Source organism: Syngnathus acus, chromosome 20, assembly GCF_901709675.1.
Source record: "Syngnathus acus chromosome 20, fSynAcu1.2, whole genome shotgun sequence".
In the NCBI taxonomy this organism is placed as follows: domain Eukaryota; kingdom Metazoa; phylum Chordata; class Actinopteri; order Syngnathiformes; family Syngnathidae; genus Syngnathus; species Syngnathus acus.
Window position 1 is genome coordinate 3605511 of NC_051104.1, and position 18136 is coordinate 3623646.

At 54.7% G+C, this 18136-nt stretch overlaps 2 protein-coding genes across 3 annotated transcripts; both read left to right on the forward strand.

Annotated features, from left to right (window-relative positions):
• The first annotated feature begins 50 nt into the window (after positions 1-50).
• On the forward strand, positions 51-1219 carry LOC119139640 (otospiralin-like). 2 transcript variants are annotated; one of them, XM_037280495.1, is made up of 4 exons: positions 51-205; positions 312-377; positions 760-783; positions 994-1219. In XM_037280495.1, the coding sequence occupies exons 2-4, from the start codon at positions 320-322 to the stop codon at positions 1179-1181; spliced, it is 270 nt and encodes an 89-aa protein (XP_037136390.1). In that variant the 5' UTR covers positions 51-205; positions 312-319; the 3' UTR covers positions 1182-1219. The 2 variants fall into 2 exon arrangements, with proteins under 2 accessions (XP_037136390.1, XP_037136389.1); XM_037280494.1 differs by having other exon boundaries at positions 51-169.
• A 1219-nt stretch (positions 1220-2438) lies between these two features.
• lama1 (laminin, alpha 1) lies at positions 2439-17890 on the forward strand. Its single transcript, XM_037280419.1, has 64 exons — positions 2439-2785; positions 3639-3809; positions 3878-3990; positions 4072-4123; positions 4202-4392; positions 4473-4652; positions 4723-4812; positions 4877-4994; positions 5110-5288; positions 5357-5438; positions 5589-5749; positions 5808-5948; positions 6137-6286; positions 6350-6445; positions 6513-6727; positions 6818-6929; positions 7002-7112; positions 7184-7311; positions 7387-7473; positions 7541-7752; positions 8159-8265; positions 8333-8513; positions 8578-8714; positions 8780-9013; positions 9083-9226; positions 9304-9486; positions 9556-9741; positions 9815-9942; positions 10002-10131; positions 10203-10343; positions 10410-10528; positions 10602-10691; positions 10811-11004; positions 11073-11215; positions 11306-11404; positions 11479-11590; positions 11654-11810; positions 11892-12093; positions 12190-12306; positions 12380-12543; positions 12609-12747; positions 12820-12922; positions 12988-13104; positions 13178-13357; positions 13419-13573; positions 13647-13790; positions 13867-14000; positions 14070-14217; positions 14285-14409; positions 14471-14621; positions 14693-14837; positions 14918-15059; positions 15141-15255; positions 15335-15487; positions 15555-15706; positions 15779-15973; positions 16060-16237; positions 16307-16413; positions 16480-16669; positions 16742-16891; positions 16958-17108; positions 17180-17313; positions 17383-17596; positions 17677-17890. Exons 1-64 carry the CDS (start codon positions 2620-2622, stop codon positions 17829-17831), a joined length of 9300 nt encoding a protein of 3099 aa, XP_037136314.1. The 5' UTR covers positions 2439-2619; the 3' UTR covers positions 17832-17890.
• The last annotated feature ends 246 nt before the right edge of the window (positions 17891-18136 follow it).

Below are 18136 nucleotides of genomic sequence, written 5' to 3' on the forward strand. Positions count from 1 at the left end.
GAACCAATCAAAAAGGACTTTACTGTGGATGCACTACATCCTTTTTCACAAGTGGGCATGTGCAGGTGTGTGTGCGTGTGTGTAAGGGGGGGTTGTTCTCCACTCGGTCGCTAAGGCTGCAGCAGAAGACCAATCCCAAGCAGCAGATCAACAGCAACACTCCCAACAGGTACATCAGAAAAAACATGTTGATACTTCTCCCGAAGTATGGACATTTTCTACTCGTAATGTCCCTTAAATGCTGAATTGCAATTTTGAACGCTGGATGATCGTTGCGGTCTGACTTTTCCTGTGTTTGTCTTCATTTTAAGGCAGCGACATGAAGACTTTGCTTTGCCTCACTGTTTTACTTTGTGTCTTTGTTTTCCACCTCAGCGGTAAGGACACTTTTGAAACTTACTTTGTAATTTTCTCAAAAATTTATACAGAGGTGCAATAATACTCAACGTTTAATAGTTGTCTATTATAATGCTTCATATGTTTTTGTTTTTTTGTTTTTTTGCATTGCGTGTACAAAGACGCATCTGTCTGCAGTGTGCTGAATTCCTCCACCTTCAGTGTGTGTGTGTGCGTGTGTGTCTTGCGGCAAGATTATTTGTTTGGAGAAGCTCACAGGTCGGCTAAAAGTCTATCCGAGCTGAATCCCGTCTTTGTGTATGGCCGTACTCGGAATGCTTGCTGAGTGTTTATTTTTCTCCTCTCTCTCTCTCTCTCTCTCTCTCTGTCTGTCTCTCTCGCTCGCTCCTTCCTGCTCCACAGAGGCCAGGGTCATCCCTGAGGGAGGTAAAGGACAAATTGAACTCTCCTATCACTTTTTGAAATCAACACATCATAATATTACTTTTTAGTAATGAAGTTGGGCAAGATTTTCAAAAATAAATCAACAACAAACTTAAGCATTGATTGAATTGATTGAATTGACTCTAATATATTTAATTAGAAATACAAAAAAACGTGACAAAACATGTACAGTGTGGCCTTCTCGGTCTTCAGTGCCGTACGATGAACCACCCGCCGTCCCCTACTGGCCGTACTCCACCTCGGACTTCTGGAACTATGTAGAGTACTTCAAGTCCATCGGGGCCTACAACCACATCAACGAGATGGCCCGGGCCTTCTTTGCCCACCAGCACCTGGGGAACACGCTGGGCTACGACAGCCCCACCGGACACGAGCACTGAGGTGGCAAGAACGACTGGGAAGTCACTGGAAGTGAAAATAAACAAAAAAACAAAATTTACTCGTCATTCTGCTATAGCCATACTTGTAAGAGAGATGTAGATTTAGTTATAGCATTATAATTTTTAGGTTCGAATGACGCTTTAATGCAATGAATTTGAAATAAAGCCAGTGTTTCAACACTTTTGACTTAAAAAATGATTATTCTGTCATGAATATAAATTTATTGTTAATTTTCCAAGATCGTAATGAAGTTTAACATTCATTTTGAAAGGGTTAAAAGTAATTTATAATTTTAGACATATACTTAGCTTCATTTATTCATTGTTACATTAATTTAGTGACTGAAAATAATTTGTACTGACTGCGTGAAGACATGCCATTATCCACCTGCATAAAGTTATTCGGTGAAATTAATTAAATGCTTTGAAGATATAATATTTCTTGATTTACATAAATTAAGAAAATTGTGAAGGTTTGTTGGAGGAAATGTGTTTTGATAAACGAGAACAACAAATCAGCCATCTTTGTTGTTGACGATCGCCTCGAATGCGGGGTCAGCAGTGGGAAAGGAGGTAAGCACCATTTTCGAGACAAATAACATTTGACAGGTTTAACTGATATCTGTCGACATTGTGTGTCCGTGTGTCACGTCCAAAAGTATAATAATGAAACATTTGCCGATTTTTTTAGCTACCACTGCCAGTCCTTTCACTATGTTCAAAATGCTGCTCTATTGTTAAACGTAATTGCTACATGAACAATCACGGACACTAATTAGGGACAACAACGCCAAACAATTACGCTTTACACCATTTTTTTTATCAGTGGGAACACTTATCATACTGTGCGGCATTTTACATTTGTTCACATATGTGTACATTTTCATTGCAGTTGGGATTTGTATTTTAAAGTTTGCCTGCTACCACTAGGGGGCGCCGCCATTCATCACTTCCAAGTAAAACCAGGCACCCAACCCCCACAAAATAGTTTGAGCGAGGAGAGGAACTCAATGCTTAGTGGGTCTAGCTTGCCAGGGCAGAGGACCCCCACCCTCATCCCACAAAGACCACCACCACTCTTTCTCAGACATGAATCTGCACTCACTTGCAGAATGTAGCCGAAACAAAGTGCATGTCACAAAAGCCAAACGAATGACTTGAGTAAATCTGAGTAACAATGGTAGTTGTCATCTCGTTAACTCCATCAAATGCTTTTTTTTTTCCTGCTTTGTGTGTTTCACATACAGAAATGATTTCTTGGACAAGCAAGACAAAGCAACAAAGACATGCATTCAACAATGACATGCAAGAGTCCGTCTTAAATATGCAAAGGTGATGAAATGCGGATCGAGTGCAGATTTGTTCGGAAATGAAGAGCCGGCCCCTTTTCCCCCGGGGAGTGGTACGGTCCTCCCCTCCCCCCGCGGCAAGAGAATGAATGAAATCACATTGGGATGCGGCCCAGAGCCCGCAGCAACACATTCTTGAAGCGGGGCCGGCCGGCGCGCATTCCACTCTGACTCTGACTCAAGTCGGCGTGACTTTCCCGATGAACCTGCTCGTGTTGATGCTGCTGATGCAGCAAACGGCTTCCCAGCAGCGAGGTGAGACTCTTTCTCATTGTCATAGAAACGCAGAAATGGCGTCAAGAGCTCGCAAAATGTTAGCGCCGTCAATACCGAAGTCCGTCTTGACCAGATCGCCGACACGCTTTAAAAGCGGCGCATGGAGGGCCAGAGAAAGAGCTTAATTGTGCGACGAGTGCCGCGTGCGCGAGCCAAAAGTTGAAAAAGTGGCTCACCACCTGTAACCTTGACAAGGAACATGCAGCTCCACGTTTAGTCTCGGAGATGCGCTCTCACGGTCACTCGCCTTGCGCTCGACCTCGCAAATGCTGCCTCCCGCATCATTCCCACAACTCGAAATATCCCGTGTGCCAAACAAACACGTGAGAGTCATTTTACGCCTTTCCGGAACCACAATTTATCCCCTGCAGGGAAACACACACTGCATCTGTGTGTGGCTGACAATTAGTGTTAGCACTCGCCCTCCCCCGCACACAAACACACCAAACAAAAGTGTGTTTGCCCCCTCACAAGGCTCCTCAATACAATTGTGTGTGTGCGCGAGAGAGAGGGAGTGAGCCCACCCGGCCGATGATCTCGCACCTTCACAGCTGTGCCCACAAGACGGTCGAGTGTCGTCTGGCTTTTATCAGCTTACTTTGGCTTTTTCCTGCAATGTCAAGAAGGAGGCAGAAACCTCAAGGCAAGGGAATCTTTAAAACTTTAGCTCCAGAGGAGCAAGACCCAGCTGCGTCTCGGCCTTGACAAAAAAGTCCTTTCAAAATATTGGCCTTGTGAAATTTCATTCCTTCTGTTGAACTTTGTTCCAATGGCTACATGTTTGGGTCAAGTATCTCGGATGAACATGAGCGATTGCGATCTTGCCTTGCAGGTCTGTTCCCGGCCATTTTGAACCTGGCCACCAATGCCAAGATCAGCAGCAACGCCACCTGTGGAGAGCCGCGAGCGGAAGTTTACTGCAAACTGGTGGAGCACGTGCCCGGGCGTTTGATCAAGAACCCTCACTGCCCCAAGTGCGATGGCAATTCCCTTCTGCTCGGAGGTACGGAGGCGGCCGAGAGCTCGCGATTCTCGCTTTGGAAACGAGTTGCCTTTTGCCACTTTGTCCAGAACGCCATCCCATCACCAACGCCATCGACGGAACCAACCGATGGTGGCAGAGTCCGAGCATCAAGAACGGGCGCCAATTCCACTGGGTCACCATCACGCTGGATTTGAAACAGGTGCGGCGCGGACCGCGGCCGGGCGTCACCTTTGGCGCGTCGCCTCGTTCGCGGCCCCTGAGTCTCGTCCGCTCTTTGCAGGTCTTCCAAGTGGCTTACATCATCATCAAGGCAGCCAACTCTCCCCGACCGGGTCAGTGCGTTTTTCTCTGCTCGACAAACTCGGGTCAAATGGCGAGACGGGAGGTCCAAGCAAAGTCTTCTCCGACAGGGAACTGGATCCTGGAGCGCTCGGTGGATGGCGTCACCTTCGAGCCGTGGCAGTTTTACGCCATCAGCGACTCGGAGTGCTTGTCTCGTTACAACGTGGCACCCAGGCTTGGAGCGCCGACCTACAAAGGCGACACGGAGGTCATCTGCACGTCCTACTACTCCAGGCTGGAGCCGTTGGAGCACGGAGAGGTGAACCCGCCCGCCCACTCGGCCGCCCCATCTTATTCATTTGGAGCAGCTCCTTCCCGTCCGTCTCTTGTCTCTCTCAGATCCACACATCACTGATCAACAGTCGACCCGGTGCGGATGATTTGACCTCGGAACTCTTGAACTTCACCTCGGCCCGTTTCATCCGACTTCGCTTCCAGCGAATCCGGACGCTCAACGCCGACTTGATGACTCTGAGCGTGCACGACCCTCGAGACATCGACCCCATCGTAACGCGCCGAGTACGGCCAGCGTCGTCCGAGCATGACGGACGCCCCGGTGCTCTTTTCAACTGGTGTTTTCTTCCTGCAGTATTATTACTCCATCAAAGACATCTCAGTGGGGGGGATGTGCATCTGCTACGGACACGCCCGAAGCTGTCCTCTGGATCCTGTGACCAAGGTGACACCGTGCTCTCGTCGCCACCGACTCTCTGGGAAGTTTAGTGAAACGCGTGTGTGTGCAGAAACTACAGTGTGTGTGCGAACACAACACTTGCGGAGTGAGCTGCGACCACTGTTGCCCCGGATACCACCAGCAACCATGGCAACCGGGAACTATCTCTGTGGGAAACACATGTGAAAGTAAGAACAAAACAGTGCAACACTTGGCATTCCGTGTCGCGTCTTCCTGATCTGCAGACTTTCATGTTGCTAGTGGTTAACAATTTAACAATTTCTCTGTGCGCCTGCCAATCAGAGTGCAACTGTCACAACAAAGCAAGCGACTGCGTCTACAATCAAACGGTCGCCGATCTCGGCTTGAGCGTGGACATGGGCGGCGTTCGTCGTGGAGGCGGAGTCTGCGTTGAGTGTCGGCAGAACACGGCCGGAGTCAACTGCGAGACCTGCGCCGAGCGTTACTACAGACCCGAGCGGGTAAGCGCGGAGCGGCGCCGGCGGCGCACCAACCTGCGGCCGCTCACAACTCACACTTCCCACTTTAGGTTTCTCCTTATTCCGAGTGGCCGTGCCTGGAGTGTGATTGTGACCCGCGAGGTGCGAGGTCTTCCATCTGCACCAGAGACGGTACTTGGCCGGGTGATTTTCTGCTTTTGCCACCAATACTTCATTTTTGCATTCAATTTGTGTCATTGATCATTTCTGCGGGTGCGAGGCCCACCTGACGTCAGAAATGGAGCCACTAACCGCGTATGTGTCGGTGTGCATGTGCTCCAGGCGCCAGCGCGGGCCAGTGTGCATGTAAGGAGGGGTTTGCGGGCCGGAGGTGTGACCACTGTGCCTTTGGATTCCGAGATTTTCCCCTTTGCGCTCGCTGCGAGTGCAACCCGGCGGGCAGCGTGAACGGCGACCCGTGTGACGACGATTGCGTTTGCAAAGTAGGTCGGATGGCCGAGGTGGCGCCCGACGCCTTTTTCAACTTTTGCTCCCCTTCAGGCCAATGTGGCGGGGCTCCACTGCGACTTGTGCAAATCGGGATTCTACAACCTGCAAGCTGCCAATCCGCTGGGCTGCACCGACTGCTTTTGCTTCGGCGTGTCGGACGTCTGCGAAAGCTCCACTTGGATGGCCGCGCAGGTACACGTTTTAGTCAACCAAATAATTCCTACTAAAATTGACAAAGCATTTTCGTTCACCAAATTGAATAAAAAGACAAAAAAAGGAAAACGAGCCACCCTGAAAAAACAAAACTCCAGACAAAACAAAAAGTAGTTCTAATTAAAAGTCTCATTTGATTACTGCCGCGACAACTTGTTTGTCAACAGGTGGTTTCGGCGGCCGCTTGGCTCCACCCTTCCTCTTCTGTCCACACCAACCTGACTCACCAACTTCCCGCCTCCGGCGACCTCTCCTCCAGCCATGGTCAAACACAAGAGCTGCGGTGGGAGGCGCCCGACAGTTTCCTCGGCAACAAGGTACCCAATCGTCCCGCGTCGGTCCTCGTCCGGATGGCGTGACACCACGTCTCCTTTTTTCAGCTGTCGTCCTACGGCGGTCTCCTGAACTATTCTGTCGCTTATGGCGGCTCACTGGACAACAACTTTGTCCCGGCCAGCACCAACGTCATCGTTCAGGTAGCTCAAGTACAGCGGTGAGACTGGGAGGGCGGAGCAGGGTGACGCAATTTCTCGCCCTCTGCAGGGCAACGGGCGAGCGCTCCGGCTGTCGTCGCCTCGCGTCCTGGTCCTCTCGCCTTCGGCCAAGCGCTCCGTCGCCGTCCGCGTGCTCCCCAATCGATTTGTAGACCAGCAATCGGGCGACCCGGTGAGCCGTGACGACCTGCTGTCCGTCTTGGCTGAGGTGACATCGCTGAGGGTCAGAGTTCACCTCAACGCCTCTGCGGGCGGAGATGTGCGGTGAGGACTCGCCGGGCCGCGAGGGCCCGTCGGCCGTGCGCGCGGCCACCCCGTCTGTCAACGCTTTTCCCCTCTCTCGCTTCTCCTCAGCCTCGTCTCGGCGTCCCTCGATGTAGCCGACTCTCTGTCTGTGTCTGGTGTCCGGGCGGTTGCCGTGGAAACGTGCGAATGTCCGTGGGGCTACAACGGAACTTCCTGTGAGGTGAGCTCATGACTCTAGCTTGCGTGCTGGGAAGAGGGCCCTCGATCTGTGAGTGTCTTTCCGTGCGCCCAGTCGTGCCTCCCGGGCTTTTACAGGGTGGCTGGAGTTTTGTTCGGAGGGAACTGTATGCCGTGCGAATGCAATGACCACGCCTCCGACTGCGATGTCGCCGGCGTGTGTTTGGTGAGTTGCACTCAGTGACCGTTTCCTTGGTCCTCTTCTCGCGAGACAAGCAGCATCCATCTGTCGCTCAGGGCTGTCGCCATCATACGACGGGTCCCCACTGCGATCAGTGCCTCCCCGGTTTCTACGGCGATGCCACCGAGGGCACAGCGGATGACTGTCGGCGTTGCGCGTGTCCCCTGACGGAGGCGTCCAACAGGTGGGTCTCGTCGCTTGCTCTTTTTGAGCCCAACCGTGAAGAACAGCAAAAGTCCAAATCTACCTTGCGTGGCAGTTTCAGTCTGACGTGCTCTCTGGACACTTCTGGTCTGGTGAAGTGTGACCAGTGTCAGGAAGGCTACACCGGGAGCACGTGTCACAAGTAAGGAGAATGCATGTGTGCAGCTGAAGCGGGACTGCAGCGTGACACCTTGTCTTCACCTTGCCAGGTGTTCCGACGGTTTCTACGGGAACCCGCAGGTAGTGGGCGGGTCCTGCGTACGCTGCCAATGCAATGACAACGTGGACACCGAGGAGGCGGGCCATTGTGACGCCGTCAACGGGGAGTGCCTCCGTTGCCACAACAACACGGCCGGGCGGCACTGTGAGATCTGCGCCGACGGTTTCTATGGCGACGCCGTGCACCGAAAGAATTGCCAAGGTGTGATTCCGGAGGAATGTTGAGCTCCCTGAATCCGGATTACAGCTGACCTTTGACCCCTTTGATATGCTGTCACGCGTTGCTCTTTTCTGGCATCAAGTGCAAACCGTACACATTTTGAGAGAGCCGCAATTGAAGAGAATCTTGACAAGCCCGCCCCTGCCGTTTACATAAGCGGCCCTCCCTCCCTCGCTCGCTCCGCCGTCATCTTCTGCTCTCTTGACCAACCAGCCAGTTGCCAGCTAATTTGAATAATGGGTGGCACCTTAACACCGGAGCCCCCATGTAGACATCGGCATGGCTAAAATAACAGCAGAGACGAACGAGGCTTGAACTCGCTGGCTGCTTTGAGTTTGGAGCCTGAGAGTTGAGAGACGTTGACTCATCAGATGTTCCCTCTTGACAGAGTGCGCCTGCCACGTCGTCGGATCTTTGTCAAGCGTCTGCGATGTCGCATCGGGCCAATGCCAATGTCGAGACAATGCGACGGGACGGGCATGCGACCGTTGCCAGGTAGGACAAGATTCCTTTGTGCGCTTTCCGATCAATGGCTTACGAGTAACGTGACGCTCGGCTGCAGCCGGGCTTCTTTGCACCGCAGGATGGCCAGGGCTGCCTGGCCTGCGGCTGTGACCCCAGGGGGTCTTTGGAGGAGTCCTGTGACGCGGATGGCCGCTGCCGATGCGTGCTCGGTGTCGACGGAGATAAGTGTGACCGCTGCAGCCGCGGTTACTTTGATTTCCGTGCCAACGGCTGCAGAGGTAAGCGTGGCTCACTCGCCTCGGTCTTCTTATGCCCCACGCTGCCTTCTTTGTCCTCACCCAGCGTGCAAGTGCAAACACATGGGCGGGAACTGCCACCACCAAACTGGGGAGTGCATCTGCCCTCCACACACAGAGGGCGACACCTGTGACACCTGCGAGGCGGGATACTGGGGTCACCATCCCACCACAGGCTGCAAGGTACCCACCCACGCGCGCACGCACACGCTCTCGGCACGTGATCCTGATCCCCTCCATCCTTTCAGCTTTGCAACTGCAGCCCAGACGGAAGCTCCGCCTCTCAGTGCGAGCTGACCGATGGCCAGTGTCTGTGCAGAGAGGGATTTTCTGGCAGGTCATGTGACCTGTGCGCTCCCGGTCACTACGGTTACCCAGCGTGCTTGCCGTGCGGCTGCGACCCGCTCGGAACCCAAGAGGACTCGTGCAATCAGACGCTCGGCGTGTGCAACTGCCAACCCAGCGGCCAGTGTGTGTGCAAGGTAACGCGCGTGTGCTTCTGAAAACGGTCTCACAACATGCGGACTGAGCGTATGCCTGTGTGTTTTGAGGCGGCGGTTTCGGGGCAACGCTGCCACGAGTGCTTTTCGGGTTTCTTCGCGCTGTCGTCAGCAAATCCGGACGGCTGCTCTCCGTGCTTCTGTTCTGGACTCAGTCGCGAATGCCAGGAGCACGCCGGCCTTGCCAGAGCTCCTGTGAGTAACCTCAAAGGTCAAGGCTCAATCCAAAAGGCGCTTGCTTCCTCACATGTGGGCACGGCGTGTTGCCATAGATCACGTTGGCCGGCCTCCCTGCTCTGCCGCTGCCCTTGGTCAGCCAGTCAAACCTGGAGGGTGTCACGACTGGAGTCTACCAGCAGGGCGGTGACATAGTGCTGGACAGCCGCCACTTGAACAGGAGCGGATTGAGCGCTCCTCTTTACTGGAAGCTGCCCTCCCAATTTGAAGGCCAGCAGGTAAACACAACTCCGTCTTATCTTCAACCTCAGGTTCGCTCCTTGCGACTTCTCAACGTGTGTTTTCAGCTGCTGTCGTACGGCGGCGTGCTGTCCTATGTCGTGAGCTTCTATGCGGAGGAGGTGAGAGGTCTGGCCGATCAGGAGCCTCAAGTGCTGATGAGGGGAGGAGCCTTGAGGAAGCTGCTCATCTACACCGACATACCCGCCCCTGACAGCGGCATCAGGACCCAGCATGACATCCGGCTGACAGAGGTACTGGCTGGCTTGCTGCCACTCCGGACCGGACCACGTGCTTACAGCGTTCTTCCGCGTGTGTGATCCACAGCACAAGTGGAGGTATTTCAACTCGGTGTCCGACAAGGCGGTCAGTCACAGCGACTTCATGTCGGTGCTCGGCGACTTGCAGTACATTCTGGTCAAGGCTTCGTACGGGACGCGACTGCAACAGAGCAGGTGAGTGACCATCCCGACCGGCGCGCTGCGATTGGGTGACTGACGAAAAGCCCCTCAAGGATCTCAAACATCACCATGGAAACGGCACGGGAAGAACGAGAAGCCGGCGAGTCGGGCACTGGGTCGGGCGCGGCCAGACTGATTGAGTCGTGTGTCTGTCCGCCGGGTTATGCCGGAATGTCCTGCCAGGTAAAGTGGGGTGCTTTTGTCGCCGCGGTAACCGCGGGGAACCTCCTTTATTGATCTTTGTCGGCGCGTAGGAATGCGCGCCGGGTTTCTTCCACCAGCCGCTGTCAGAATTGCCGCCACAGGCCCGCAAGTCTGCTTTTGTGCGACCATGCGTGGCGTGTCGCTGCAACAACCATAGCAGCAGCTGCGACACACACAGCGGCCACTGCCAGGTGAGCGGGCGCCGCGCCGGTCCAAGCGACCCGAGGGCGGGTTTCATCGGCTCCTTTGTCTCGCAGGAGTGCCAGCATCACACCGAAGGGAGCAGCTGTGAGTTGTGCTCCCCAGGCTATTACGGGAACGTCAGCGGCTCCGTCGACGACTGCTCACCGTGCGCTTGCCCCCGAGTGGACAACAGGTGAACCTTTGGCTTCGGTGGGGTCAGCCGTTCATTCCCGGACGCAAATAACAACAGCGGACGCCTGGTGTAGTTTCAGTCCCACCTGTGTGTCCGAGGGAACGCTCGGAGACTTTCACTGCACTTCCTGTCTGACGGGATATGAGGGGCGCTACTGCGAGCGGTAAGTCCCGATCCGAGATGAGACCACTTCTGGTCTCGTCCAGTACGTCCAGCTAGCAGGTCCACTGGTATAGTCCCGTTGATATACAGAAGTTGATGAATCTCCTTGTCGCAATGCAGGTGCTCTCTGGGTTACTACGGCAACCCCTCATTGCTGGGGGGGGCATGCACCCCATGCAGCTGTAGCACGTGGGGGTCCCTGCATCCGCTGTGCGAGCCGCTGAGCGGCCGGTGCCGGTGCAAAGCCGGGTTCAAGGGTCCAACGTGCGAGCAATGTGAGGAGCGACACGTCTTGGAGGGAAGCCAGTGCTTGCGTGAGTGTCCCGAAAACGCACGACCGTGTAAGCAGACGTCGCCGTCATCTGGTGTGGTTTGCGTCTAGCCTGTGACGACGGCTGCGCTGGCGCTCTCCTGGACGACTTGGACCGAATGCTCGCGCGATGGCCAGCCATAAACATCAGCAGTGCCGCCGTGACGTCCTACCGCCAGCTGGCGGTGCTCGATAAGCGGACCAGAGACATGCAGGTAGGTCGAGACAAAAGGCGAGGCTTTTCACAGATAGATGGACAAAGATCGGCTTGCCTTTCAGTGTTTTTGAAGCGCTGCGTCTGTCAGCTCTTGTTTTCAGAACGGACGTCTTTGGAGGTGCAGTTGTACGCAATGGAAGAAGACTCCACGCAGCTGACCTCTGACCTTGGCATTTTGATAAAGCAGGTATGCTTAGGTTACGTGACCATCTCTGCCAATGAAGCGTGAGAAAGAGTACATGCTTTTGATCTGATTGGCAGGCCACGAGTGTGTCACGTGAGTGGGAGCAAGCAGGCGTGGCAGCCAACGACAGCTTGTCACTCGCGGGTCAAATGATGGAAAAGATTGAGCGCTTTCAAGACCGGATTGAAGGTGAGCCACCTTCGTCATCGCAACCTCCTCCAAATGGAACTCGCTGACTTGTGACGGGTGCAGCACTCGCCGGGGAGGCGGAGCAACTGAATCGGGCCGCCCAGGAGGGGCTCGAAACGGCTGATCGGACACGCCTCCTGGACCAGATGGTCTCCGCGATGGATAGCATGCGAGCTGTCAATCTGAGCGCTGCCGCCAGCTCGGCACGTCTTGAGCTCAGGTATATCTTCGTTTGCCGCCGCACTCTCGCCCTGTGACTGAGAGAGCCCCATGCTGCTTCACCCTTGACCCTTTCTTTCAGTTTGTCAGAGTCTCTCCTGGAGTCGCTCCAACGCCACTTCCTTCCTGGCACAGGCAACAGGCTCCGCCTCCTCGTCGCCAGCCTCACCGCTCAGGCGCAAAAGTTGCGAGAAGTGCAAACACGCCTGCAAGATGCTGCAAAAGATAACGATCAAACGCACCTCGTGATAAACGCCACAAACACTCTGCGTGCCCGCTATCAGGTACACACACACACACACACACTCACACACACACACATACACAACACTGTTCAAAAGTCTTGTGCGTGTGTGTGTGTGCGTGCGTGCCCATGTCAGGCAGCCTACCAGAACGTCAGTTTTGCGCACATGTGCGTGGAGGATGTGATGGAAGCCAGCCAGCTGCTGCTAAATGACGTGGTCAACCTGATGGAGGCGTTCGCCAACGTCACCGCCGTAAGACATCCTCTTGCCAAGCGATATTCTGGAGATGCTAATGCTAACCATTACGTTGCCGCCGTGCGAGAAGCAGGCAGACACACTGGGAGGCGAGCTGGATCAATGGCGTCCTCTGCTGAGGCGAAAAGTGGAGGATCTCGTCGTGGGATTGAAGAGCACCGATTCGCTGGAAAGAGTCTACCAAGCGGAGAGCCACGCCCAGCTGCTTGACAGCCACGTCCTCTCTTTACACAGGTAACTGTGAGACTCACCTGCCTCTACTTCAGCGTTCAGAGTTTTTTTTTTCCCCCCCATGTTAGTGCTCTGTCGTCGGTGTGGAACTCTTCTAAAAACAGCAGCCGGTTGGTGCTGCTGGATGCCGATGTCGCAAACGGCGTCAACAAGGCTCGGCGAGTTGCTTCGGACGCTTGGAAGTCCGCCGGCCTTGCTGTCAATATGGTGAGAATTTACCCATGGACTTAGTTTTCAAGGAGTCAAAAGTGTCACTGACCCAATCAACGCATGTGTTAGACCGACCAAGCACAGCAATTCCTGTCAGCGGAAGGCGGGGTCGGCCTGAGCGGAATTCTTGCTGTGCTCCGCGAGAGTCGAGTGATCAACAAGACAGCCGAAGGTGCGTTTGCCCGTCACAATGTCTTTCCTCGCAAATGGGTCGGAAAATGAGCGTCTGCTCTCCAGATATCGGTCTGATGGTGTCCGGCGTGATTGTGAGACAGCGGATGCTGAGCAAAAGTTTGCACGACAACGGCGTCCTCCTCCGTCAGCCAATCAGAGAGCTGCAGAGTCTCTTTAACGGTGAGACGGCTGACTTGTGACTTGCCGTGACACCGCGATATTTCAGCATATCCATTCGGTGTGGACTTCTCAGGGTCGCAGCAGCCGCAGGAGACCCGGTCGCAGGTCGCGCTTGCCCGCTCCAGCCTGCAGGAGGCGCTACAGCAGCTCTACTCCCTCAAAGAGCAGCTGCAGGATTCTTCTTCTGCGGTGGACAAAAGCAACCAGAGCGTGGCAGAGACCAATCGGCTGATGATGCGCACACACACCACAGGTTGGTTGAAGCTCTCAGTGGATGACGGAACATGTCGAGATAACGCTTTGTCCTCGTTTAGCCGATGAGGCGCGGCGGAAACTGGAGGAGGCGGAGCATCGCGTGCAGCATTTGAGTGACAAAATAAAGCCGCTGAGCGTGCTGGGAGAAAGTCTACGCAGGAACCTGTCAGACATCCGAGTGCTCATCGAGCAGGCCAGAAGACAAGCGGCGTCTGTACGTCCTTTTGCTTTTGACGCCATTGAGCGACGCGTGGTGTCATGTGACGGCGCTTCTGTCATGTCATCAGATTAAGGTGGCGGTGCAGGCAGATGGCGACTGCGTCCGTTCCTACCGACCCCAAAGTCAATCCAGCAACTTTAACACCTTGATTCTGACCTTGAAGACCGAGAGTCCAAACAATCTGCTCTTCTATCTGGGCGGCGAGACAACGGTACGCACGCACACACAAACGCTCGCACGCACGGTGGCATTCAGGCTTGTCCATGTGGCTATCCACGGACATCCAGGTGGAGTTCCTCGCCGCGGAGATGCACAATGGCAAAGTTTCTCTGCTCTGGGACGTCGGCTCTGGCAGCACCAGGCTGGAATATCCGGGACTGGACATCGCGAACAACAAATGGACCGTCATCAATGCCACACGGTACCAGATCGCGCCCGCTCTTCGGTGATGCTGCGCCCGGCATCGCTGATCGCAGCTGCCGTGTCGTAGGCTGGGCTCTCGCGGATTCCTGTCGGTGCATCAGCTGGAGGCGGCGCCATCGCAGATGGTGACGGCGGCGTCACCTGGACCGGCCCGGATTCTCCACATTGACAACGCCACGGTGGTCCACATCGGAGGGCTGGCGAACGGCACCCGGGTAACGCGCACAGCAGGCGTGCGCGCAAGTGTGCATTCGTACGTTAACAACACGCGTGTGATGGCAGAGGCCGGCCGCGTTGCAGTGGACTACCTTTAGGGGCTGTGTGGGCGAAGCGTCGCTGGACGAGAAAAACGTCGGCCTGTGGAACTACATTTGGCAACAAGGACGATGTGGAGGCTGCTTCAGCAGGTGTGCGCGCGCACGCCCATGCACGCTTACGTGTTAAAGCTCACACAAAGTGGCGTTTCAGCCCGCAGGCGGAAGAGACGGCTTTCCACTTTGACGGGTCCGGATTCTCCTTGGTCCAAAAGTCTCTGCGAGCCACATCCACATCCATCGTCTTATTGTTCAAAACGCTGTCGCCAGGCGGATTGCTCTTGTACCTGGCCTCCAACAACACAGTATGGCTGCCACGCACGCACGCACGCGGACACTCGTGAATTTGGCTTTAATGTCTTCCTGTCCACTTCAGAGGGACTTCCTGTCCATTGAGCTGGTGGAGGGCTGCGTCCGTCTGACCTTTGACCTCGGGTCTGGTCCTCTGGTCCTAACCTCCAGTAGGAAGTACAACACCGGCGTGTGGTACAAGGTCACTCTGCAAAGAAACCGGCGCAAAGGTAAGCCCCGGCCCGCCCCACCGACTGCCGCTTGACATATTTCACACTTCTGATTGGTGTGTGTGTGTGTGTGTGTTTAGGTTACATGTCAATCATGGCAGCTGACCAATCATCAGAGAAAGAAGTGTTGGAGGCGGAGTCACCGGGAACTGCGTCCGATCTCAACCGTTCTGACCACGACCCCATCTACATCGGTGGACTTCCCGCTTCCCGACCAATCAGGTTTGGAGCCGCCCGATGTCGGTGGGTCACCTGCAAGAGGATGTGACATCACCGCCTCGCACTTGCGAATGCCCTCGCCAGGCGACAGGTAGTCTCCAGATCCTACGTCGGCTGCATCAAAAACGTCGAGATTGCAAGGTTGAACTTTGACCTGCTGAGAGATGCCTATGGAGTCAGGAAAGGCTGCATTCTTGAGGTGCACGCACACACGCACAGAACGTGCTGACCTCATTCCTTTTGTTGACGCGTCTTGACTCGAGGATGTTGTGCTTCAGGCCGTGCGGAGTGTGTCCATGTTGAGCGCGGGCTTCATCCAGATTGCTCCACGTCTGCTCGCTCAAGAGGCGGAGTTTCTCTTCTCCTTCAAATCGAACAACCAATCGGGAATCCTGTTGGCCGCCTTCACCGATGACCACGCCCAGCGACGGGTAAGGTTCTCCCCAAGGCCCGATGTTTATTCAAACCTTTACGGGACTGACCCTCGATTCGCTGCAGCACTTCCTGTGTATCTACCTGCTCCGTGGGTCTTTGGAGGCGGAGCTTGGGGAGATAGGTGCGGACGGTCAGCGAGTGGCAGTCACAGCGGCCGAAGGCGGATCCCTCACTGACGGGTCAAAACACTCCGTCATTGTTAACGTTAATAGGAAGTAAGTGTTAGGGTTAGCAACAGCAAGAGAAACTCAGCGGCCTCACCCATCTGACGTCCCACCGTCTCTCAGGTCTCTTTCCATCCAAGTCGATGAGGGCCACGTCAAATCGGCCTCACTGTTGCCGGGCGGGCTCTCCGGGGTCGCCACGGCCTCTTTTTTCATTGGAGGACTTCCTTCGGGGGATGAGTCGCAGTTGCCAATCAGATTACAGAAGCTATCCAAGATGTTCAGAGGCTGCATACAGCACCTGGTGCTCGGCACCCAGTCAGTCTTATGCACACACGCAACCTTCAATATACATCACGGATGAATGATTGGCATCGACTTGATGAATCGGCTCTCTCCGATAGGTTCATCGACCTGTCGTCGGCTGTCAGGTACAAGGGCGCGGCGCTCGACAGTTGCCTCCTGGAGGAGAAAACCAGCGGGGCGGTGCTTCCAGAAGAGGAGGATGTCGAAGCTACTCTGAAGCCTTCCCACCTGTCAGCCGCTGTCCCGCCTGCCCAGCCGACGCCTTTGCACCTCACGGTAATTGCTCTGCAAACGACATGACGCTTGGGATGGTGCAGGTGACTTGACCTGTGACCTGTGTCGTAGTGTACGCCCGAGTCAGACTTGCGATTCCTGCCCACGGCGGCTCACTTTGGTTCATCGCCGCGGAGTCACATGGCTTTTACCATCCGGCCAGTCGCCGTCCGCAAGCGGTGAGTTGGTGTCACTTTGCCCGGGGCTTCAGGGTCGGGCCAGAGCTTACGTACCGTTCTCACCAGCGTGTCCGTGCGCCTGTCGCTTCGAACTCGAGCTCAAAACGGTTTACTGCTGCTCCTGACCGACGACAACCAGCTGAACTTTGCCATCCTGCGGCTGGCAACCGGGCGGGCGTTGATATCGGCGGACCTCGGGAAGGGCGTCGCCACCGTCACCTCCTCCGTTGTGGTGAATGACGGAAAGTGGCACACGGTGAGTGAAAGCGGGTTCACGCGGCGTATCTAAAACGTAGACGCGCACGTGACCACGCCGCGCGCATCCCAGATCACCGCCGACGTCAGTCGGCGCCAGCTCTCGGTCTCCGTGGACGGCTCGGCTGCCGACTCGACAACGCTCAGAGGGAACCAGCTGAATGTCCACGGCAGACTGTACCTGGGCGGACTACCTCCCGCGCACATCACCCCAAGAATAAATGTAAGAGCCGAGGACACCCGAAGAAGAAGCCTAAACCCGTAACGGAAAGTCAATGTGCCCGTTCAGGTGACAAGCCTCCGAGGTTGTCTTCACTCTGTGACTGTGAACGGCGTCACGCTGGATCTCTCTCAACCGGCCTCACAACATGACATCACTTCCTGTTTCACTGAGGAGGAGGCGGGAAGTTACTTCAACGGCAGCGGCTACGCCGTGCTGAGTGAGTCATGCTCATTAAAGTGTGAGCGAGCCGACGTGAAATCATTCACGTGTGCCACATTGTGCGTTCAGTGCGGGACGGATATAAGGTGGGCTCTGACATGTCGGTGTCTCTGGAGTTTCGTACCAGCCAACCGGAAGGCGTCTTGCTTGGTATCAGCAGCGCCAAGGTTGACGCCATTGGACTGGAGATGATCAAAGGACAGGTAAGGGCACTAAGTGAAATACTGTCTGCTACTTGAACTTGCACTATTTGTATTTTGTATCGCTCTCAGGTGGTGTTTAACGTGAATAACGGGGCGGGCAGAGTACGGGTCGCCTCTGGTGGCCCTGCGCTGTGTGACGGACGCTGGCACCGCCTGCTGGCCAGGAAGACCAAACACAGCCTGAGCTTGAGTGTTGACGGGCGCGACAATTCCGTCAACAACCCCTACCCACAATCCACCTCTGCCGAGACCAATAATCCCGTGTTCGTGGGCGGGTACCCAGGTGAGCTTGATACACTGACACAGTGCGTCGCTGCCGGTCATGGAGGAAATGCCCCATGAGTCTTTTGTGGTCTGTCGCAGACGGAATGAAACAGAATTGCCTGTCCGTCAAGACGGGCTTCAGAGGTTGTCTGAAGAACGTTCATCTCATAAAGTCGCACGTCAGCAGCCCTCTAGACATGAGCCAGGCCCACTTCTCCTTGGGGGTCACCCCAGGCTCGTGTCCGGCCGCCTAGCTGCACTTCAAATGGTCACGGTTTATTTTTCCTTTGGCAAATAAAGATCTGCAAAAATCTGCTTTCGCTTTACAGCAGGGGTCGGGAACCTATGGCTCGCGAGCCAGATCTGGCTCTTTTGGTGAGTGCGTCGCCGACAAATCTGACATTTGTTTACACAATTGAAGTCATAAATAATTTTGTTATATTATCAAAGTAAAAAAATAGACCTACTGAAATCAAAATGTTAAATTAGCTTTCAAAATATAAAATATCACGTTTGCAATCCATCCCATCTGTTTTCTACCGCTGAAATCCATGGTTGC